We start from the raw sequence: 25,004 nt of genomic DNA on the forward strand, positions 1-25,004 counted from the left end.
CCTGGGATATCTTGGACACTGAGGGTTTTTAGAGCTCCCCCGGAGTAACTCTCCTGGGCAGCCAAAGTCAGAAACCTCTGTAGCCTAAACCCTCAGGCTGCTGTTACCTTATTGCTTGTTCTGTCCTCAGGGAGGAGGTGTTACAGCTGGTCTTACATTTGAAACTCTATCTGAAAGCCATGCTCAGCTCTTTTCTCTCCAAGAGCAATAAGCACAAACCCTTTCATCTTTCCTCGGCATCCTCACTTCTGACCCCTCCCACTGTTTCCTTTCTGGACGCCCTCCAGGCGCTCAACAGCCCCGTCAGGCCAGAGCATCCAGAATGACCTCCTGACTCCCCCAACTCTGAGCCCTGCTGACCAGCTAGGTTGTGTTTGCTCCAGCCGTGGCTCTGAGCTGCTGACTCAGCTCTCGGTTTCCATTGATGAAGATTTTAACAGTTGAGGAGTTCTATGTTCGCGCCTGAAGACTAGCAGGCAGGAGCCTGAAGAAGTGACTGTTGGAACAGGGCATTGAGGCCTGCAAGGCGATCAGTGTGGGGAAAAAGGCAGAAAGGAAGGGCATAAATGGAAAAGGAGGGACTTCCTGGGTGGTCCAGAGGCTAAGACTCTGAGCATGCAATGCAAGGTGCCCAGGTTCAATCCCTGGACAGGGAACTAGATCCCACATGCTTCGACTAACGATTCCGCACACTGCAACTAAGACCTGGTGTGGCCAAATAAATACATATTTTTTTTAATGATAAAAAATAAAAAGAAAATGAGGCAAGAGCACATTTTGGTGTGATAAAAACAATGGATACAGAACAGGAACATTCAGTCCTCAATCTGATGACCTTGGCCATCTATTCCATCTCTCTGGCCCCCGTTTCTCATATGTGAAATAAGAGGATAAGACTGGGTCATCTCTTGGTTTCCTTCAGCTCTGACTCTTCCACAGCTGATCTCGGTAGAGAAAAGAGATTGCCTGCCCCTTCCCCATCTACCTGACCTACCCAGAGTCTGTCTCCCAGCAACACCAGCCGATCCAAGAGTGACCATCCTCCCAGTTCTGAAGGGCAGGGAGTAAAGTCCAGACCTAGCACCACTGGAATGAACTTAAGACAGTGCGCTGCCCTCTCCTGAATACAGAAGACTCTCAGAGTACTCGGGCCACCCAGCAGACACTTGGAATACTTGAATGAGTTACAGATATTTTTCTCAGCCCCACAGAAAGCCATCCGTGTTGGCAGCAATGGCGTCGTGTCAGGAAATTTAACATATTTCTTCATTAGTCCTAACTGACCACCAGGAAGACCAGCCTCATCCCTGATTTATAGATAAGAAACCAAGCTTCCAAGAGGAGTCCCAAAGATGCCAAACCCACTAAGATATACAGTTAGGGTCTGAGCTCATGTCTCCCCCTGAGACCTGAGCTTTATCCAGCAGAGGAACGTACACGGTTAGTAGAAGTGAATGAAGCTGACAAAGCTGAAGTCTTACAGCCCCTCCCTTCCGATGAAGTCGCTCAGTCGTGTCTGACTCTGTGACCGCATGGACTGTAGCCCGCCAGGCTCCTCTGTCCATGGGATTCTTCAGACAAGAATACTGGAGTGGGTTGCCATTTCCTTCTGCAGGGTTTCTTCCCAGCCCAGGGACTGAACCCACATCTCCTGCATTGGCAGGTGGGTTCTTTACCACCAGCACAACCAGTGAAGCCCCATTTCAGTCTGAGGGCATTTTAAAGCTGTGCTGGCTTTCTGCTCTGTGAATGATGCTGCTGCTTTAAGGAAACAACAGGATGTGGCTTCCCTTGTGCCACTTGAACGCGGATTGCTCACTACTCATTCATGGTACTCATTTTTCTTTGTACCCGTGGGGTTCTTCCCGCATGACGGGTTTCCTTTCTGTCTCCCTCAGGCAGGCTGGCTGGAGGGAGTTTCAGCCTGTAGGAGCTCCACTCTGGTTCTCACAGCCAGCCTTCATTCTGCCCGAGATCCCGGCTGAGGACCCAGCCCTGTTCCTCCGGTCTTCAGGTTCACAGTCTGCTCTCTGGACCAGAGCCTGTGGATGCTGGGGATTGGACCTCAGCTGCTTTTATAACCTTCAAAGCAGTGTCTGTTGAGCCCATTGAAAGGAATGACTTGAAAAGAGAGGCTAAATAGAGAGCACATTTTATACCTCAGTGTCTGTAAGATGCGTCCGGAATTTTTCACGTTTCAGTCCAGCTTCTTCTCTAACCCCATCAAAATATCCTAACACTTCTTATCTACTGTTCCTTCCTTCATATAGACCTTAGTTACCAGGTCGCTCTCCTTCTTTACACTGAAATCAGTTTTCCCTCTTTCCTCCCCTCTCTGCAAACCAGAGAGAGTGCAGAGACAGCTCTGGAAAAATACAGCTTAGCAAAGAAATACCTTGGAAACTGGGAATTTTGTGTGGACTCAAACCATCATGTTTCCCCTCCTACCCCCACCCCCTCCCACTCACCATTCCCCACAGCCTTGACACCTCCTGCACAACTGCAGCAATCTCACAAAGTGGAAAAATCTTTGCTTAGTAAACACTTATTTATTATACAATGGTAGCTTAATTTGTAATATTAGAATGAAAAAGATGGAACTTGGCTATTGACACACAATATTTCCCAGATACAATTTTCATGCAAAGATTAGCTATCTTTGAGGAATGGTTTAGATACCATCTATTGGGAGCAGAAGCATTGAAAAGCTGATATCAGGAGGCCTGGAAATCCTAGGACTATGTATCTCTAAAACACGAGGTAGGAGACCTATCTATATAGAGATATCTAGTTTCTATCTATTTATCTAGATATCTATGTATATATTTTTGGCCACCTGATGTGAAGAGCTGACTCATTGGAAAACGCCCTAATGCTGGGAAAGGTTGAGAGCAAAGGGAGAAGGGGGGTGACATAGGATGAGATGGTTAGATAGTATTACCGACGCAATGGACATGAATCTGAGCAAACTCCTGGAGATAGTGAAGGACAGGGGAGCCTGGCATGCTGCAGTCCATGGGGTTGCAAAGAGTCGGACACAACTTAGCAACTGAACAACAAAAATGTAGTTAGATAGTACATAGATAGATAGAGTAGGTGGATAGCCATAGAGCCTAGTGCAGGAGGATATTAAACATTTTCCAGGAAAGAAAAGCAATACAACATGCAGCTAGCCCTGATCCGCTGAGGGGTGAACCCACCACGGGTAAGTGGATGTATAGGAAGGAACTGCCTTTCAGTATCAGAGACCTTACCACCTTAGAAAGGAATTATTATTTATTCATTTACAAATCTGGGATGAGATGCTTTAAAACTCTGAATTCTGCTTCCAGTCTCCTTTTTGACCTTATCCTTTCTCATATCAAGAAATCAATTTACTAAGCTGTCAATTTACCATTCCTAGGAACTAAATAGAAACTCTCAGGATGAAAGGGAAAGATAAAAGGAGAGTAATTTCCAAGATGAGAGAATCCTCTCATTTCCGTATCTCTGAATGGAGCTCGGGAACGGGAAATAATAGGAAGTTTTGCTGACAGTCTCCAGAAGCATGAGGCTACGGAAGTGAAAAAGATGTACAGAGAGGAAACACATTTGCAAAGACTCTTCATTACGTGTACTGTGAATCCTATGAATTAAAAAATACTAGGAGGTGAGATTTCTTCATCCAGAATTGTGATTTAAAGATCAAAAGAATGTTCTGCATAGACATTAAAAAGGATACGAACCATTTGGAGCGTGTTCAGCAGAGAACTACCAGTAGGGTCGAGGAACTCAGAACAGTAGGAAAAGACTTGATGAGATTCGGAGATTTCTGTTTCTCCAAGACGCAGGAAAGTTTTGCTCTGCTGAATGCCAGGGGGTAGTTATAATTATCTCAAACTGAGGAGGTCTAAGAAACATTTAGTCCAAGGGAAAAAGGTTACTGCTTTTCTTTTCATGAATATTCGAAAAACAAAGCCACTATCCTTCTCTTTCCAAATCTGACGTGAATAGAGTGAGTTCGTCAAGCTTCCCTCCTCAGGCACTACCATGTGAATTCGATCAGGATTTGACTCACAGGGACTATGAGGGGGACAGACAGAGCCTGGCGACCCCTGCCTCCTGGGGATCACGGCCTCTGTGATCTCCCTCTTTTGCTGCCTTTGAGGAAACAAGTGGCCCCGTTGGGAAGCGTGTGAGCCCAGGAGCTGAGGATGCAGCCAACAGGAGGACACTTAGCCCTCAGTCTGACAGCCCACAGGAGTTAAACACAACAGCCGGGCGTGCTTGGAAGTGATCCTTCTCCAGCCAGCCTCTAACGGCATCATGACGACAGTCAGTGAGATCCCCAAGCAGAGGACCAAGCAGAGCCTGGCCCTAACTCTCCCCACGGAAACTGTCGTGTCATAGAGGTGCTGCTTTACACTGCAAAGTTTGTCATAATATTGCTACCCAGCAATAGAGCGCCAATGCAGTGGGTGCGTTACATGTACACACACACACACACACGGCAGTAGAGGTTTGAGATGACCACATTTACACACACGAAGAAACACAGGGTAGATGCTTCAATACTTTCAAGAGTGAATGTGGGCTCTGTAAGACACATTTCTTGGCTAAGAATTGTAGCCAAGAGAGGAATAATCTAAAGAAACTTGGCACTCCTCCCACCAAGTACTTCAAGAAGGAACAAGAATTTAGTATAGAGAATAGAGCTATAAAAGCACAAAGCAAAATCATGGAGGTATTTTTAGTATCTTGTTGAGGAGAGTCATTCCAGGCATGTCAGGAAAATCAGGAATTATAAAATTAAAGAGGTTACATTTATGGCATGAGATTTAACAATGTCTATAAAGAAAAATATAAATAAGGTCAAAAGACCAATGATAAGTGGTCAAAATTTTGCAATGTAAGACAAAGAAATAACATCCTCGATATACATGACTCTTATTAAAATCATTAAGATTTCATTGAATGCAAAACTAAATAGCCATTAAAAATAATACAAATATACATTTATTGTCATATATAAATGTTGATATTAAGTAAAAGAAGCAAGTCAAAAAGCACTATGTGGAGTATGACCTCATTTATGTAAAGGAGCACATATCTATAGATAGCATACCTAAATAGATACAGAGAGCTGTCTGAAAGTAAATTTACTGAAGTCTATTTTTTTCTTTTGGATAAAATCTTAATGTGGTCATTTGGGCATTGAAGATGATTTTTATTTCTTCCTTCTAGTAGTTCTTAAGACAAATTGGCATGCATTATTTAAAAAAACAAAGATTAAAAAAAAAAAAACAAAGATGGTTTTCTCCCCCAATTTTTGTAAATATTAGCCTGTTTATGAAGAAAAATCTGTATTTGGCAGAGAATTAGACAGCAAAACATAGGTGAAGAAACACCAGCGTGAAAGATTCTCAGAGGAAAATAACTTTGTCTATGCTCTGTCATCACTTCCGGAGACACCATCTCAGGGAGGAAGCTCTGAGAGAGGTTCTGTTGCTGTTAATTCATGAACTACAAGAGGGAAAGCAGACTAGAGATACTTTTAAATAGCCTGGGGAGAGAATGGAGGCAACTTTGAATTTGATACTACAAGGCATGTGCTTAGTCGTTCAGTTGTGTCCTGCTCTTTGTGACCCCATGGACTGTAGCCCACCAGGCTCCTCTCTCCATGGGGATTCTGCAGGCAAGAATACTGGAATGGGTTGCCATGACCTCTTCCAGAGGATTTTCTCAACCCAGGGATCAAAACCAGATCTCTCGTACTGCAGGCGGATACTTTACCATATGAGCTACCAGGGAAGCCCGCTACAAGGTATAAAGGGAAAATAATAGGATGGTCCATCAATTTTCATTATCAAGTTAATGACATCAGTGATGGTTACCTGTGCTGGTGTGGGCACATTTTCACAACTGTGAAAGTATGTAAAATATCCTTATTATACACAGTTCTAAAAACCACTGGTTTCTTTTCATGCATTTAGAACTGTGATATTCAACCCTGGCTGCATTATTCAAAACCTCCTGGGAGCTTTTTTTCCAAAAAGTCCTAATGCTTGGGTCTAGAAAATGCAAATCTGAACAAACCCAGTTTTCCTGACTGGGAGATCAAAGCCATGTCTCCTAAACTGGCAGGTGGATTCTTTACCCACTGAGCCACCTGGAAAGCCCCTACTCTGGGATACTCTGATCCAACTGGTCTGGAGTGAGCTCTCCAGATGATTCGAATGTGTCACCATGGCTGAGAAACACCAATTCAATTAGATGGAGCCACTTCACAGAATTGCTCTCAGGTTCTTTGAGATGGAGAGTGTATTGGGGCCACCCTTGGTTTCCACTGTCCATCTCTAGCTCTACAATAGAACCTTGGCACAGTCACCGTGAACTCCACCTTGTTGGGGTGACTATACACTCGGTTCCACTTTTAGAATGGTAGGTTGAAAGCTAATTCATGCTTATTCATGAATTAGCTTATTCATGCTCTGAATATAGGCACTAAAGATGGGTGTGAAGTACGTTGGAGTTTGTTCAATTATATCCAGCGAGTTTGAATTTGAAGGCAAAGTCACAGCACATGGGAAAGAATTAATACTACATCAGAAGATGGAGGGTGAAGGTCAGGAAGTAGAAATGACGGCAGTCCTTAACTGTTGAAGGGCTACCAAGCAAAGGCAGTGGAACCAGCTTCATACCCTCAAAAGAGTCAGGATTGCTGTAGAAGGTCATAGGAGATGGATCTCAGTTCTCTGTAGGGAAGGTCTTTACAATAATCCCACTCCAGGCGTTGGGTTCATCCTGGACATACAGAGGCCCTGATGATGAAACAGTCTAATGGTTCTCCACCGCCAGCAGACATCCAACCCCCTGGAGGCTCGTCCAAACGCAGGTCGTCAGCCCTGCTCCAAGTTTCTGACTCCGAAGGTCCAGGATGAGGTCCAAGGATCTGCCTTTCTAACAAAGTCCCAGGTAATACTGATGCTGCAGATCCGGGAACCACACTTTGGGAAGCTGTATGTCTAAATGTCACCAGAGCTCCGTGAAAGGACATCTGAGTCAGATCAGGAGGAGAGGAGTGACCCAAAAGACTTCTCAGCAGAGATTCAGGGTGTGCTAGATGTTGAAGAAAGAGGAGGTGTGAAGGAGAAAGGGTTGATGAGGACAGGGCAGCCCAGACACAGGGGACAATATTGAGGGTGACTGTCCAGCTTCCCAGATGACGCTAGTGGTAAAGAAGCCGCCTGCTAATGCAGGAGATGCAGGAGACATGAGTTTGATTCCTGGGCCTGGAAGATCCCCTAGAGAAGGAAATGGCAACCCACTCCAGCATTCTTGCCTGGGAAATCCTATGGACAGAGGAGCCTGGCGGGCTACAGTCCTTGGGGTCACAAAGAAGTTGGACACGGCTGAAGTGACTGAGCACGCAGACACATCCAGGGAGGAACAGAGGCATGAAACTGCATCTGCTCAAGTTATTTATCGGACATTTACTCTACACAGGATGCCATTCTTGGTCCCAGGGAACAAAGTCCTTGCCCTGGCAGAATCTATGAACGATCTTGTTGCATGCTACAAAGCCCCACGAGGGAGCAGCACAAAGTGGGGCCTCTGAAAAGGCAGCACCTACCCTCACATCTCAGAAATGAGAGCTGGGACAGCAAGGCACAGACAGGAGCCCAACATGTTGAAGGAGATGAACGTCCATGTGTGAGAAGCGCAGGGACTGAGGGTGCATGGAGGCAGATGCATTTGATAAACACCGGCAGGTTCCTTAGGACAGTGCGGTCAATGTATCGGCTCTTTACAGACAGTTTGAAAAGTGAAAAGCGTTAGTTGCTCAGTCATGTCCAACTCTTTGTGGCTCTGTGGACTGTAGCCTGCCAGGCTCCTCTGTCCATGGGGATTCTCCAGGCAAGAATACTGGAGTGGGTTGCCATTCCCTTCTCCAGGGGATCTTCCCAACCTGGGAGTCAAACCAGGGTCTCCTGCCTTGCGGGCAGATTCTTTACCATCTGAGCCACCAGGCAAGTGGTTATTCTGGTAGAAATTTGGAAGATGAACTAGAGATCAGCCTAATGACCAGCATGGGAATCCAAGTCGAGTGGTGAGAGCTTCAAGTGATGCTGCCCGAGGGGAACAGAGGAGATGGAGACAAGTCTGAAGGGTTCAGTGACCGTCTCATCGGACACGGAAGCAAGTGGTCAGCAAGGATTTAGGATGGCACACAGAATTCTGGCTGTTCTTTTGGGAAGGGAATAGAGAAACCGGCTTGGTGATGGGAAGGTGGTAAGTTCAGGTTTTGGCACAAGGAGTGTGAAGTGATTAAAACAAACACAAGTGAAACCTTACCAGTCTGATTAAAGAGTAAAACAAGCCGGGGCAGGTGAGACTGCTATTGAAACAACTGAATTAAGCATTAGTCAGTGGGAGGCAGGGGGAGAAGCGAGGGCATCCAAGAAGGAGATACAGGAAGAGCCTCTGATGACACTGTCGGAAAGGTAAACAGAAAAGACTGATGGAGAGCAGCTGCAGAGAAAAACCAGGAGAAAGCAGTGGCCAAGAAGCTGACAGAGGACTTGTTAAAAGGGAACGCACAGCTGTTCAGTGTCGGGTATGGAGTGACGTGTCCACTGCACTTGGCGACACACAGTCACTAACGACTTCAGTGAGCATCCTCAGTGGAATGTGGAGAGTAAGGTCCAGACTGCAATCGACGGAGGAGGGATTTGAAAATGAAGCAGAGGAAACAGATGGGGCTTGGCTGCAAAGGAAGGATGAAGAGAGCAGAGGAGGAAGGCAGGTTCAAGGGAGACCTCTGAGTTCACGTGCTGGAGGAGGAGGGGGTAACTGATGGAGTGAGGTCTCTAGGGAGGAAGGTGGGATGGGTCTCACCGACTGGCTCGTTTGCCTACACAGTCTTGTTGCCTGAGGACAGACACCTGTCCCAAGACAGATGCTGCTGGATGGACAAGTGATGGGAGCTGAGAGCTCTCCCGTTGGCATCGGCTATCTCTGCGTTATAGGATGGCCTCTGCCATGGGGAGAGGGGGATGGGGTGTGGACTGGATGAGAGACCAAGGGCTGCAGTGTCTTAAAGAGCAGAAGGGGCTGCTGCCCTGCTGTGTCAGCGGGCGACCGATCAACGGCATGTGCTCAGCAGTATTCAGCAGAGATGACATCAGCTGGCCGAACTAAGCCAGGATGAGGCCCTGGAGGGCCAGAGATGGAGAAAAAACAGACCATAAAGCTTAATGCCTGGTAGAAAGGATGGCGTGGTTCGGCCAGCAGGCTGGATACTGCCAGGGCCTGGGTGGCCTGCTGCCTCGGCAGGGAGCTGCCCAGTATGGAGAGGGCTGGGCCCATGCTTTGGGGAGAGGGGGTGGATTTCTCACTAAGGCCAGGTACCCTTTCAGGGGGCTTCCATGTGGCTCTGGAAGTAAAGAACCTGCCTGCCAATGCAGGAGACTTGGGTTTGATCCCTGGGTCGGGAAGATGCCCTGGAGAAGGAATGGCAACCCACTCCAGTATTCTTGCCTGGGAAGTCCCATGGACAGAGCCTGGTGGGCTACAGTCCATGGGGTCACGAAGAGTTGCACACAACTCAGTACAGCACAGGTACCAACTCAGGAGGAGGGAGGGGTTGGGGTTAGGTCTGTTGAAATGTGTTTGATGCTCTCATCTTTCCGACTGGCACAGCGGGATATCGGCCTTAGGGAATAATTAGAAGTAGGTGACGATCTCTGCAAACTTTAGACCCAAATGAAGTGAAAACTGGCTGTGCTCTAATATGGATGTAGGGAACAAGACTTACATTCTCAACACAGGATATTCTCCCTCAGGAATAGATATTTCTATACCTGAATAGGTATTTCTATACCTGGATATTTCTATCAGTCAGTGCGAAGTTAGACATGTCCAAAATTCCTTTAAGTTTTTGTAAAAAAAAAAAAAAAATCCTTAAAAATCGATGTCTTACCTCCCTCAAGGGGCGAGGCAACTCCATCTTTGTATCCAACTGAACTAACCCATACCTAGTAGGAAATGGACTCGGAAAAGCCAAGTAACTAAGAGAAGGCAGCCCAAAGCACTAACACTCAAATTAGTACATTCCTAAATCTGACATTCTCTTATGTAATGCTAAAGCCCTCATCTGGGCTTTTGAAGTTTTTGCTTGTTGGTTTTGGTTGTAGGGGGCAGGAGAGTGGAAGAGGGTTGTTGTTTAAACTACAGAAGACTCTGAGTCCATCCCTATGTTCCTGGCAACTCACCAGAGTTCCTTACTACAAGCTGGATCCCCAGCACATCTTTCAGGCTTCCTGTGGTGCCTTTCTTATTAACCCCCTTTGCATTAACAAGATCATACATCCTGGCTCCAGGGATGCTGAGAGAAAATCCTCACCTAGTAAAGAATTTTCATGGGACTTCATTGTATGGAAATAGGAAATCTTCCTCCCTACTAAAAGCCCAGAGTAAAAACACACTTTAAAAAGCAAGTAGGCAAGAAGAGTTGAGAAATCCTGAAATCACTTAGTCACAGAATGCAGTCCTTGCATGGGTTCTCATGTGCCCTTTGGTCCCTGTATCACGTGAGACTTCCCAGTTAAAGATTAAGTACCCTGTGAAGAGGTTCCGGATCTTCAGCACACTGTTATCAACCACAATGCCAAGGCCCCACAAAATACGTGGTCTGAACTGGGAGGACTCCACATCTCTTTTTAAATGTCAGACTTACAAAGATTCATGTGTCTGTTGTCTTTCTTGGCAAAACTCTTTTCCAAGTTGATATAACTACTTGCCTTCTTGCCACTAATTCTACTCCCCAACACATATACAGTCACACACTTCAAGTCCAATTTCACTGCAAGCAGAGCCTTTTTCATCAATGATCAGCCCCTTGCACCTGTGACCTGGTAACCTTGGCAAAGAGAAATCAAGCACTATTCTATGAAGTAACTTTGCAGTTTGAACTAGTTTTAAGTACAAGGAGGCCAAAGGGAAAAGGGCCTATCTTCATTTTCCCTGCTATGATTGGCTGGCTGCAAAGGGGTACCCGGCTCGAGAATCAGAGGTGGGGAAATGTCTGCTGGTCATCACTGGAAACAAAGTTGAAATCTGCAGGAATCACTTCTACTTCACACTTTCTGAAGACAACTATCAGGCTAATCACACCACTGGTGAAGTTTTTTGAGGCCAGTTCTTTAGAGACAGCAAATGCACAGGTTAAGAGTGGCTTTCAGGTCATCAATACAATAACCACAATTTAGCTTGGCTTGGTTACCCTTAAGAGTTGCCACCAATGTGAATAACAGAGCAGGGGGCCTGAGTTCACACACAAAGCTTTTATTTTTTTAGATGTAATGCAAATAACCATATGTATTTTTTTTTTTTCAGAAAACAAAAATAAATGCAAAACATGCTCAAAAAACAAGAAATCAAGTTGTACTTCTCATAAGGCACCACCAAAAACCCTGGTAAAAGAGAGTCCATATTATATTTAAGTGTCTCACTAACGGGTAAATAAATATGTAAGGGTATAGTCAACAGGTCTTGAGGTTTACAAAAGACATTCCTGTTAGGACATCTTGGAGTATTGCAAGAGTAAGACTGAGCAGGGTGTGGCTGTGAACACCTGTCACATCCTTTACCAGTGCACGTCGTTCGGTCGTTGCATAGTGGTGACTGGATACGGTCTAGGCCGAGAGAAGACGCCAACCCCAGATACATTAATATCCATTCTTTCCTTCTCCTGCGGTAAATGCTAACTGCCACGGCACACCCATATCCAAAGTAAAGATAAGCTTTGATAATTTGAAAAAAAAAAGGGGGGGGATTTCAAAAGGAAAAAAGCAAACCAAATGCCTGTTTTTAAAAATTTATATTACTGCAAAAGTAACTTTTTACACACATATGAAAAGCTAGTTCATATATAAACCTTTACTGAACCCGGCTATGTGTGGGACTTCACCTTCGTTTTTCCACAATTTTCAAGTTCCATTTCACCTTTCCACTTTCTCTTTAGAGTGGCTCATCCACCCTTTGAAAGCAGGGCTTTCGCAGTTTTCCCTCTCATCCTCCCCACGTAAAAGCACTGGCTGGTTCTCACATAAACGTACTACAGAATCGAGGTATCGACCAGTAGGGAGTTTCTCCTACAGTCACGGAATTGCATCAGAATTTAAAGATTAAAAGAAACAAACATATTTCTCAGACACATGTTGAAGATAAAGGTAAAGAAGAAAAGCACAGGTGAAACCGTTCTTGGCTCATGGGTCAGCCCTCACTGGCATTTTGATCATTAAAGTACATCACAGGCAACCACAGGTTTCACGTTTGACATTTCAATTATCCAAAGGAAGACGTGCAGCAGCTGTCACTCCACGAAGCCCAGGTCCGAGGCACAGAGAGCTGGGGACTGGCCGCCCGGCAAGGCCTCCACGGGGCTCTGCTGTGGTCACTACAGGCAATGAGGCCAACACCACCCAGAGGGACCACAGGAGAGCTGTGGTCCCACGTGCAAGGGGCCGAGGATCTTCTCTTGGGCTACCGATTTTCATCTTCCCTTCTATAATCTTCGCCAAAATGCTTTATAGTGAACACAGTGAAAAATGCCTTTGAAAGAATTATTACAACAAGAAAGTTAAAAGTATCAATGGGGAAGAATTGTGACTTGGAGGAGACAGGAAGGGTGAAGAAACATTTTAAATCAAATTTTAATTTGACATGCTACACCCCTGCAGAATGGGTTTAAGCTGTAAATATGTATCTTCCTCTAAGTGAAAAGTTTTATACTAGAGTATCAGCATTTCTTTAAACAGATGAATCTTAATCCACTAATTGCAAAATTACACATTTTATGTATTTTTCTTCTTCTTTAATTTCACTCATCTGTTCTCAGCCTCAGTCTAAATGGTCAAAAGTCAGAGCAAATTCCTATGACTTTCAAATTAATACAGAAAATCCCACAGTATCAATTAAAGGATATATTTAGGTTTCAAAATGTCTGAAGATGAACAGGAAGCTATTCATGGTTGGGAGATTGCCTTGCGACTTTCTCAGGTCAAACATGCAGGCAAATGCCGTATTGTGGACATGAATCATTTCCTAAACAGCCCTCTCTCCCTATTTCCCACTCTCCAAGAAGCAGAGCCCCTGAGCCATCTTTCTCAGCATCCTCATACGTCCCTCTGCTGACAGCTGAAGGGAAAAGAAGGTGTTTTATAAAGCATGTTCCAGGCAGCCATCACTGAAGACTCCAATCAATTTTTAACCTACAAGTGTCTGAAGGCTTTTACAGAGAAGACCAAAAGGAAAAAAAAAAAAATTGTGCTTTCTTCTATAACCGGATGAAATTCTTAACTAAGTAATATCTTTATGTAATTACCAAAATGAAAACTTATGGAAATAGTTACCTTGTAATTTCCACTGAAATCTTAAATCATACATACACTTGAGATGAAACATTAAGATCCATGCACGTCAACACTGATGAACTTAACACTCAAGATTTTACGATACCAGGGGAAGAGGGACGAAGATTGGTAATAGGAACTACAGAGAAAGCATGTCCAGAAACTGGATTTTACAGGAAAGGTTTTTTTTTAGGAAGGTCTTTTGAGTTAAATCTCATACCCACTCAAACTGTGACTCGACAGTACATTTTGCTTCTAGTTACTAGAAGACATTTCTTTAAAAAGGGAGGACGAGAGTATTAGCTGTTCTCTGGGCCCATCTTGCTCCCCCCTTTTAAAGGAAAACTGATGGATTTATAAGCCAAACCACATATTTTCAACCCAAAATAAAGGGACACAGGATAGTGAAGACGAAACACCATTTTCAGCTTGTTTGGTGGGTCTTTTTTGTCCTTAAAGAAAAAAGAGAGTCCCCTTCTAATAAGAGCGTCCCTAACACCTCCACGAGGACAACACAACAGGAAGGAGGACGACACAGCACCGTCGTTTCAAACTTTCACAAACAGAACAGAGCAGAACCAAACAGAACCACCACTGCAGATACAGCACGATCAGGGTCCCCACACACAGGGACGAGCCCCAACACACAAAGGAAACAGAATTATCTATCTGGACAAAACAAGATGGACGATCTGGTCACGCGAGGCTGGAGAAGGAAGTGCTAACTCCATGTACTACAAGGAAGGCGTGGGACTCCTTTATAAAAAGCAAGAAGAGAAAGCAAGCCCCCAAATGGATTTCTGATGCTGAGACTCCGTCACAAGCTGCTGGTAATGGTAAATATATATATATTTATATATTCATATATGTATATTAAAAAAGGAAAAATAATCTATTTATAGAACAGTCAGTAGTCAGAGACATTTAGAAAAAAGTAAAAACAAGTCCTTTTTTCTTTTTTTAAAAATGGATTACTAAAACAACTTTGTCACCAGAGGTACTCTATGCCCAACTCCTCGGAGGAAGCCATGGGGCTATGGGATAGCGCCCGCGGCCGGCCTCTGTCAGCAACTGCCAGTCCTGGAACCAGACAGTGGGGCAGGGCTGCAAGGCAAAAAGCTGTTTTGCTGGTTTTGCTGGTGGCCATGCCTGAAGCCTGGTGGCACCTGGTACACTTGTCAATGAAGGTTTCCCCGAAAAGCATGCACCGCTAGCTCAGTGAAACATTCTGACTCACTGTCTCTGCTGCTGCAGAAGCCTGGATCCACGTACCTGCTCTTCTCTAAATGCAGACCCAAGGCAACAAGACTTCTCAAAGCCAAAAAAGGCTGCTTGCCTTTGGCAAGATTCTTCTTCCCAGAATCCAATCTAGTCAGATTTCTGAACTGGATGCTACTCTCCTCCCCTTAGGAAGATGGGGTGATCTGCCCCTCACTTGGGGTTTTCCTCTTGGTACACACAAGCACACGGAGCGGAGGTCTACAGGCCAGGCTCCCTTCCCACAGCCTCTAACAGGACTATGTTCGTCCTGGTCCTCTCCGAGCTGGACCTGCCAGGCATCAAATGCAGGTCAGCGTGGAAGGAAGCTGGTCCTCTGACTCCTCCCACTGCCCTAACTAAGGAGATCCAAGCAGTCAGTACCTCCCAACAGTGCTGGCCGCGAACCTCTAACTAGTATCAACTGGCCCTAAAACACTCTTACAAGCCCTGCGAGCACACCAACGCAATGATGCCAACCTGCCACCCTAGAGCTCCAGTGTCTGGCCTTAATGTGACAAAGGACCTCAGAGGAGACATGTACTGAAACCCCAGCTGCTAGACCAAGGCAGACACCCTTAGCACACGAGTGCAGACAGAGAACGCGGGTCCCACATCCATGTGCAGAGAAGTCGGCTGAGAGGACTTTCCCAGAAGGCCGTTCATCTTTGGAAGCAACATTCCGAGTGGACCTAAACCACTCTACTTGATGACTACGGTCTCAGTGTGGTCCGTTTTCCCCCGTGTCCCAAACCAACCCAGCGTCTGCTAACTGGTCTCTTTAAGATCCTCCACTGGTAGTTTGTAGCTCATTATGAAGGAAGGGGGCGGCGCTGGCCCTGGGCTGTCTGGCCCCTGCTTCTTTGCACAGTTTGTACAGATGTAATCTTCACTTTCCGCCATTTCTGGAGAGACCCCCACACAAACTTGGTGAAACCACTCATCGCAGCCACCATCACACTGCACCCAGTCCACCTGTTGGAGACAAGATTGGGGATATTTAGGTTACACATGCAGGAAGCCTGGGATATAAGCAAACCAAAGAGCTGCCTTGGCTTAAATGATAGCAAATAACGGGAATGCCCAGAGATAGACAATGACTTCTTATGGAGTTATTTTTTAAATAAAGAAGCTGGGAAGTTAATCCCCCCGAATTATTTTTTTTTTCCATAATGTGTCCACAAAATAAGGCCTCTTAGGTACTCCATCACCTCATAAATACCTGGGGCTCCTTGCAAGGCAGAAACATGTTTGAGAAAATTTGACAAAAAAAAGGAACTTCTAATAGAGCAGCCAAGTAGTTTTAGCTAATATTAACAACGTCTAGGCTCTAAGACAATGCAATTATCAATCAGGAAAGGCAGAGTACAACAATGTGAAGGCAATCCTGTGTATTAGCTTTATTTCAAAGAGATAAGCCAAAGTACTAAGAGCATTAAATACCTTTTTAGAAAAGCAGTCACATAGGCCACTTTTAAAACTAATATTTTTTATTCTTCTCTTCTTCCGTTACAAATACAACTCCCTATAAAAAGTTAGCAAATATCAGAGGTCAAATCTTACAAATTAACCAATTAAAACAGTCAAAGACACAGGTCAACAGATCACTCTGGGGTTTAAAGTCTGAGTAACTGACAGGTCAGTGGCAGAGGCCTGGCAAGCTGTGACCCTTCAGAGAGGATGGTGACTATAGGAGGTCAGAAAGGGACTGTGGTTTGGTGGCGCTAAGCCTGGGGTAGACACTTAATGGTGAGGAGATCCTGGCTTTGTTATTTGGCAGGTAATTGGGGTGGTTTTTATGGCTATGCCATGGCACATTAGAACCTTTAAGATAAAAGGGCTTCTTACTCTCCTCTATGCAAGATAAAAGTGGACCATCTCACTAACAATGTCAGAAGCCATGCACAACAATCAACTTTTCTAGAAACCAGAGCAAAGTGAGGAGAATGAAGGGATCCACGAAGTACTTCAGCACAGCTTGTGAGAAAGGACAGAAGGAAGGAGGAGTGGGCTAGGAAATGAGTTTTAGGGAAAGTGGGCAGTTCTCAAAATCAGTGTCCACAGACTATAAAACTCATCAAAAGTGTGACAGTCATGTTAGTAGTTTCTGGGTTTTTAATAAAGGGTGGGAGAAATCATTTGTCAAAATTATCTTTTTGCTTTAGTTGTACTTAAGAGTTCTAGCTCTCAAGGGGCCAATACTGTGTGGCATAAAGATTACTGAATTCACTTCGAAGTCCAGAGTTCTGATGTATGAGCTGAGGCAAGTCATTCAATCTCCCTAAGGCTCCACGTCTCCCTCTGTAAAACGGAAACCAAGTCTTACTCACAGGATTGTTTACAGCAAGGGGTCCTCAACCTCCAGGATCTAATGTCTGATGACTGGAGGTGGAGCTGCTGTAATAACAACAGAAATGAAGTGTACAATAAATGTAATGTGCTTGAATCACCCTGAAACCATCCACTGACTCCAGGCTGTGGAAAAACTGCCTTCCATGAAATCGGTGCCTGGTGCCAAAAATGCTGGGGACCACTGATTTAGAGGATCAAATGAAATAATGTTTGGCAAGGCACCTGGTCCCCAGGCTGGGACACTGGAGGCATTTCTAAAATTGTAGTCTCCCGGTTCCACTCATCCTTCTTCACATGAAACATTCTGCAAATAACTGCCTGCAGCATGGCTCATGCCAGAATCACCTACTGTGTGTAGCTGAGACCTAGCCCAAACCCACAGACTCAGAATCACCTTGGTGTTCAAACCGGAAGCCTGTATTGTGACCAGCTCCCAGGTCATTCTCATATATTCTAAACTTGACCATCACTTTCACTGTGTGATACTGCTTTCTGCAGTTCAGAGTGACTTGCTTCCTCAAATGGATTTTGTTTTTGTTCTGTAATTGTTCGTGTGATATTTAGCTTCTGAAGTCTTAATCAGTCAAAGTGTTCCTACTGTGGCAAACTGCACTGAAGGTACAGAAAACGGAGATGACGACTCCGGTGCAACAGATAAAAAATAAAGATAGCACAAGCAGGTGAAGATTTATAACCTGACAGCGGGTGAACACAGAGTGAGTGTCTGGCTGTGTGACGCTGGCCAAGGGAACTGGGAGGACGAGCTGTGGTCCTCTGGGCTGCTCAGACTGGAGGTGTCTAACCAGTCCAGTCCCCACAAGGTAAAAAAGTTGTAATTCATCATGATTTGCTGCCAAGGAAAGTTTCTTTTAAAATCAAATTTTGCACCTGGCTCACTGGTTTCTGGTTTCCCAAAATCAAATCTGCTCTCTTTCAAATAAGGAAGACAGCATTTCCCCTTTTGAGAGTTTGGCTAGAGGTCCATTCCTAAGCCCAGCTTCCCCACCATCCCAAAAAAGCATAGTAACTTTTCCTGAGACTTGATCCCAGCCCATAGGTCAGACAACAATTTGGTTAATAATTAGCAGGGAAAAAATGCCCCATGAGTATCTTTTGATCATGTTCCTTGACTAACAATCAAAATTATACTTTTGTCTGGAATGCTAACTGAATCCAGAGGATTCTGAACAGACTGTGGCAGCCTGAACACTCGAGAACAAAGAATCTGGTTAACTGCATAGGAAATCCTAATAGTCATTTCCCCTTTCATTATTTCTAGGAAGCATATTTGTCAAATCAAAAAAAGGAGTTCCTGAAAAACTTCACAGCTATGAGCTGTTCAAATATTAACCGATAAAGAGATTATCAGTTAAATGTGTGTTTAAAAGAGAAATATATTAAACAGAAAATTATGTTGGTTTTGCATTTCTTGTTTTGCTAAACAGTTTCATATTTATGCTTAAGAAAAAATATTTTTCATGTTGTATTTTCTTCAATTCTTAGTGCATATTATTACACTGGGAAAAAAGAAAGCTGGTGATTTAGTGATACTCTTAGCTTAGTTACCCAACTGAACTCTTTGTATTTTTGGCATTCAATCTCTTTTGTACCAAACTTTCTTGCAAAAGCCAGATATGAAAATTAAAACAATTTACTTAATCAAGTACAACATATGCTTAGAATCCCCATGTATGTTTTTTGGTGCTCTCTTCAATAAGTAACCAACTTTTTCAGTCTGCCCGAAATTAACTGGTTTCCCAAGACACAGGAATTTCGGTACTGATAACATCACCATAGTTTGTGTGTGTGAGACTCACTCATTTAGGTAATCCAACCTTTGTTTATGCTAAAAGGAGATAAGAATGATAAAGGAACTGATAATGCAAATACTTTTGCCTATATGATTCTCCACAAAAATCTTTTAAAATTCAGAGTGGGAAACAAACAGTTGAAGTGAGAGACAGAAGTTTATAATCTCTCTTTATTTACTGTATTGGACATCTTAGGGAGATAGTAATGTTAAGAAAAAAGCTCCAGAAAGAAGGTAAAAAAGCTAAAGGGGGAAAAAGTCTATTGTCATAGTAAGATTAAATATTTATTTTAATGCAGAAAAATATTACTTATATACTACCTTGAAAGAACTTGCTCCTTCAAGTTAACTCTTGGTACCGGTAAGATTGAATGAAAGTGGCAGAGTTTAGGGAGAAAAAGAATCTGAACCTGAAAACTAATCTTTTGAAAATAGTTCATTATTTTTTTAAAAAATTAATTTCAACTTAAAAGTCAATTTGATAATGATGGAAGAGAGAGTTTTGGGCTTTTAAAACCTTTTACTTTATTCTGATAATATTTTTCTTTTTTCTTTCTAAACCATCTTTGAAATAGAGGCTAGATACGTTTAAGTAATCCTTCAAAGTTTTCTCAATCTGCACATTTTTAGGTAAAAGTAACAGTAATTACTTGTTAGAAAAAAATGTACATTTACCTAAATATGAATGAACCCTAGAAGTTGTGTGTGTTTTTTTGCTACATAGTATTTAAAGAACAGACTTCTTTCAAAAACATTCTTTTCTTGGTATCCTTTTGTAGTGAAGATGTATATCATGCATTAATTTGTTTTCCTTAAACACTATACTTCAAATTGAGGAAGTTGTAAAATTATTTACAAAATTTTTAAAGAAATACATAGGTAGTAACATTGTGCCAGAAACAAACTTGGAGGACTACAAAAACTGCAGAACAGCAGTGATGGGCAAAATGTTTATAATCTGAAATAATTCCCATTTGAAATTAAACACATTATAGAAATATATCATTTATAAGTTTCTTTCATGTAGCTACTGACAGGGTGAGGCACACTTGCTCACCTGTGTGGTCAACAATCTTCTCTACTAATCTTCACAAATTTCTGTAGTAATCTGTACAAATCTTTGTATATTTCAAACAATAGACATTTTCTCTAAATATGTGGCTAAATTTCCTTTTACTCCATCAAAATGGGGATGATAACTTTCCAGATTTTTTTTAAATTTTGGCCACGCCACCCAGCTTGCAGGGATGGAACCTGGGCCCCCTGCAATGGAAATGTGGAGTCCTAACCACTGGGCCACCAGGGAAATCCCTTTTCTAGATTTTCAAAAAATACCTACAATGTTAAGAGCAAGTCTTAGGGCTTATATATTGATCACATTATTTTAAATAAGTAAAGCAGGACATGTTAATATATAAGTTTTGCAGCAAAAGAGAGAAAACTCTCTGCAGTGTTATATGTTACAGAAAGAGAGCAGAGACAATAGATGAACTGAACCGTGTTTTAAATGCTAAGCAGAGGAGAAGGGAGAGGGTATTAAGTGAAAAGGAGGGGAAAAAAAAGAGGAAGGTTATGACGGATATAAACACTGTAGAAAGGATGACGGTAAGTAAGCTAAAAAAACAAACAAACAAACACATCTTGCTGCCAATCCTACAACTGCTGAAAACTAGTTAAGGGAGAAAGAAAGGGGAGAAGGTTCTGCCAACACTAAGCTACTAATGTTTCAGGACCCAAAGAGAAATAGGTAACCTTTCATAGCCTCTTTAATAGAAAAATTCAGATGAGAATAAATTCACATGAAAGATAAAAATAATACACACACACATAATGTATCTACTAAGATGCTTTAAAAATGTTTACAATATAGAAAAATGCTTATGAAGTTAATAAAGAAAGATGCGAAAGTGGACAGTATGACATGATATGAAACACACCATACAGAAAAAGAACTGGAAGGAAGCACACTAAAATATTCCCAGTTGTTATTCTCAGAGAGCTGGACTACGGGGTATATATTTTACTATATACTCATTTTCCAAAAGTGAGAAAACCTTTAACAATTTAAACACGTCATGTAGTTCTGGGCTGTTTTTGTACTTGCATCTCAATTACCGGAGGGGTGGGGATATTAGCGGAGCACCTGGTCTGGGAGCCAGGCTTCTCCTTGTGGTTTTGCCACTAACTAGCTCTATGACTTTGGTTACATCATTTATCCTCACTCAGTCCTGGTTGCATCATTTGTAAAATGAAGAGGCTGGAGAAGATGACCTCTTCAAGCTCTAACAGTATTTAGCTGAGGAGGGAACAGTGATGCAACTATATTTATTCTGTTTATATATTCAAACTGAGGGGTTATTAAAATTCTAAAAGTCAAGTGGAATAAGGAGACAAAGTTAAAGCCATGAACTTACTAATAATCTTGATGGGAACACCAAAATAGATGCCTCCAGACACTTGAATAACTAGGATTTTTCATAAAGTCCATCCATTTTTCTCAGAAGTCTATAACATCAATATTGCCTTAAGAAAGATCATCATGTACTTACTAATATTTAAAGTTTAAGGCTGACATTAAAAAAAAAGATAGTACCTTTAAAGGTCTTCATTATTTTCTGCAAGAGATTTTTAAAAATCATGTTCTATTTAGAAGCATATACATAGGTCTGAGTGTAGCTAAGACACAGACCAAAGGGAAGATTTAACCCAAGTTCTATGTCTTCACACAAATCTCCAGGCAACTTGCTTCCTGGGTCTTAGAACTCTGGCCTGGGACCTTTTAGGCCACTGTGGCTGACTGACAAGGTGCTCAGTCCTTCAAGGCACCCTATAGGGAGGGCACACGACTGCTCTGAACTCTACTGTGGCCACACATGGGGTGTACTGCTCCTGGGTACCACAGAGCTTCTCTCTGCTTATCTGGGATGTTTCGCTCTGTACACAAATTCTAAAACACATTCTTCTATTAAAATCTCATAATTGAAAAAGGTTCTAGAAACTATATTAAACATGTGATGGTGCAAGGCCAAATCCTGGGATTAAAACAGACCATCACTACGTCACAGCCTCGTGTGCCTGGCTGCTGCTCCGCGTCCCCGCAAACACTCGCTGGGACGCAGAGAGACTCACCTTGTCCTTGCAGGGCCTCTGGCAGTTCTGTGCAGCGCACACGGCGTTCTCATCATCCGACTCCTCCGCTCCAGACCAGTCGTACTTGGAGGGAATGTCCAGCACCTTCTTCTCTCTCTTCTTCTCGGTGCTCTCCTTCGCAAGTTCAACTTTAGCTGCAGCGGCCTTCTCCTTCTTTTTCTTCCTCTCTTCTTCTTTTGCTAGCTTCTTGGCCAGTTTGTTCAGCTCCTTTGACTTTTCTGCACTTAATTTTAATTTCTTCTTTTTAGGTTTATCCATTTTCTTCAGCTCCTTGGACTTCTGCTTTCCTTCACCAAAAAGCTGCTCTACTTTTTCTAGCTTCCGTTTCCGTTTCTTCTCTGAAGAGTCCTTTCCTTTTATTTTTAATGGTTTCTCTTCCATGCTGTCATCCTTCAAAAATATAAAAAGAAACAATTTAAAAGCAAGATATTCAAAAACAGCTTTAGTCTCTTATATGAGGTATCGTGAATATACAGTTTCATAATGACAGGAAGAATATGAATTACCAAGGCTGGGAGGAAGGAAATGGATTTATTATTTAACAGGTACTGAGTTTCTCTTCTGAGAAGGCAATGGCAACCCACTCCAGTACTCTTGCCTGGAAAATCCCATGGACGGAGGAGCCTGGTAGGCTGCAGTCCATGGGGTCGCTAGGAGTCAGACCCGACTGAGTGACTTCACTTTCACTTTTCACTTTTATGCACTAGAGAAGGAAATGGCAACCCATTCCAGTGTTCTTGCCTGGAGAATCCCAGGGATGGGGGAGCCTGGTGGGCTGCCGTCTATGGGGCTGCACAGAGTCGGACATGACTGAAGCGACAGCAGCAGTAGCAGAGTTTCTCTTTGGAATAATTTAAAAGTTCTGGAAATGGACAGTGGTAACAGTTGTACAATATTATAAATGTGATTTTAAAACAACTGAATTGTATATTTAATAAATTTTATATTGTATACATTATACAATAAATACTTTGATATTTTAAGAAGACAAATATAATATTCAAAGAAGGTAACAGTGAAAAATAATGACAAGCCCTGAATAAAATATCTGACTTATTTTTAGCTTATCAGGGGCGGGGGGAAAGGCCAAAAAATTGTCAGCATATATTATACAGTCTGTAGCATCTGTCTGTAACTGAGATGAAAACATAGAAAGCTCAACACACTAAATGTATACTAAGTTACACAGTAACTCTTTTGGTCTGTATTTACCAGCATTGAAATTCTGAACAAGGGGTGTGGCAGAAAAAAGAAATACTAAAAATCATAAGCTTGATAATTACTTAGGAAATAACACTTCCTAAGATTCTGCAGGTAGAGGATGAGATGATTAGACAGCATCACTGACTCAATGGACATGAATCTGAGCAAACTCCAGGAGAGAAGGGAGGACAGAGGAGCCTGGTGTGCTGCAATCAATGAGTTCGCAAACAGTTGGACACGACTTAGTGACAGAGCATAGGAATCTGCAGAATCATCAAGAATACTGGGTCACAAGTGTCTTAAACCTATCATACCTTGAATAAGACATTTAACTTTTCAAAACTCTGTGTTTCCTTATATATAAAATCAAATAAGACAGTGGGTGTGAAGAAAAAGCTCTGCTAACTGGAAAACATTATTTAAATTAGGCACCTTCGATCTGACTTCCAAACTAAAGACAAACTACAGTGTGCCAGCATACGACACTGTACCTTCCACTTCACAGAAACAGTCAAGGAAAAGATGATTCAGAACACAGGAATCAAATGCGAGTTAGAGCCTGGGTCTCTCCGCTTTTACTGCAAGTGTGACTTCAGGTGAGTTTCTGCATCTCTGACCCTTACCTTCTTTGTAGGGAGAAAGAGCTAAACTCTTGCCTTGTCTGTCCTTTCCCCTCCTGCTCAGGACTATAGTATCACAGATTAAAAAAAACATGGGTAAATTGTATAAAAATATATAAACTACGTAAAATCTCAATAAAGAAAACCATAAAGCAGAAATACTTTGGCTTGGTGACAGAGAAGGACAACCGGAGCACTATCCACCAGTCCTCCCCTCGCGGTGACCTATGGAACCTAAAAGGAGCTGGGACACTCTAAGTGGTTTTAAATGATTGCACAATAAGCTTCCAATCTGTACCTCCATGATGTGCAGGAATCTATCTTCAGAGGGTGGGTGTGTGGCCTGCAAAATCCGCCATATGTGCTGAGTCTCGTCCAGGGACACCTCCAGGAGGTCTCCCACCATCATCAGCTCCTCCAGCTGAGCTTTAGCTCCTGGCGACAACTCCAGCACTGGAGGCTCCAAGCTCCGGGGCACCAAAGGGCTCTTCCGAGGCTGTTTCCGTGGGGTGCTAGACCCTTTCCCCCCAAACAGAAGACAGAAGAAAACATGAAAACTACTAAAAAAAAGGAATGCTTTCAAAATAAATATTTAGAGGAATGGTCCCTCTTCCTCCAACACTTAATTTAGATGTTTGGATTCACTGTATCAGCATGAAAGTGAAATTAAAAAAAAACACAGAACAAAAGAGGCCTAGAGTTCTAATGACACTCTAAAAAACTGGTTTAGAGTGAAAACACAGGTTCCATATTGTTTATCTTGTGACTGGAGGGGAAAGGGAATGCTCTCTCCATTGCAGAAGATACCAAAAGATTAGACATATAACTACCACATATATATAACCCATTCTCTGCCTAATTAACAATAATAATATGCTGTTCCATAAAATCCTGAATGTTACTATGAAGATAGAGATATTCTCCATTTCCCAGAGGTGTGACCTAAAGCAGTCTGACTGATTTTCACTGGGGACAAAGGCTAGATAGTGAACACAATAGAAAAATTATTTACCAACAGATGAAGAACTAATAAAGCTCTTCAAAACCAGAATGAGTATTCTTCAAAAGTAGCAAGTTCCTCAACAACTAATTATAAACAAATAGAGGATAAATAACGACTGATCAGGGGTTTGATAAAAGCGGGATCAGAAGGGGGGAGTCAACGATTCTACAGAAATTTTCTATCATTATGACCTAATCACAGAAAAATGCTACGAG

At 42.9% G+C, this 25,004-nt stretch overlaps 1 protein-coding gene across 1 annotated transcript in view; it reads right to left on the bottom strand.

The window, feature by feature from the left end:
* Positions 1-11,379: 11,379 nt before the first annotated feature.
* KDM5A (lysine demethylase 5A) overlaps positions 11,380-25,004 on the bottom strand; it is a 63,469-nt gene continuing 49,844 nt past the window's right edge. The window contains exons 26-28 of the mRNA XM_068969846.1: positions 24,085-24,305; positions 21,943-22,353; positions 11,380-15,626 (exon numbers count right to left, since the gene is read on the bottom strand). Coding sequence (XP_068825947.1) covers positions 15,420-15,626; positions 21,943-22,353; positions 24,085-24,305 — 839 coding nt within the window. The 3' untranslated portion in view covers positions 11,380-15,419. The remainder of the gene's footprint in view (positions 15,627-21,942; positions 22,354-24,084; positions 24,306-25,004) is intronic.

The sequence above is a fragment of the Capricornis sumatraensis genome, chromosome 4, assembly GCF_032405125.1.
Source record: "Capricornis sumatraensis isolate serow.1 chromosome 4, serow.2, whole genome shotgun sequence".
Lineage (NCBI taxonomy): Eukaryota > Metazoa > Chordata > Mammalia > Artiodactyla > Bovidae > Capricornis > Capricornis sumatraensis.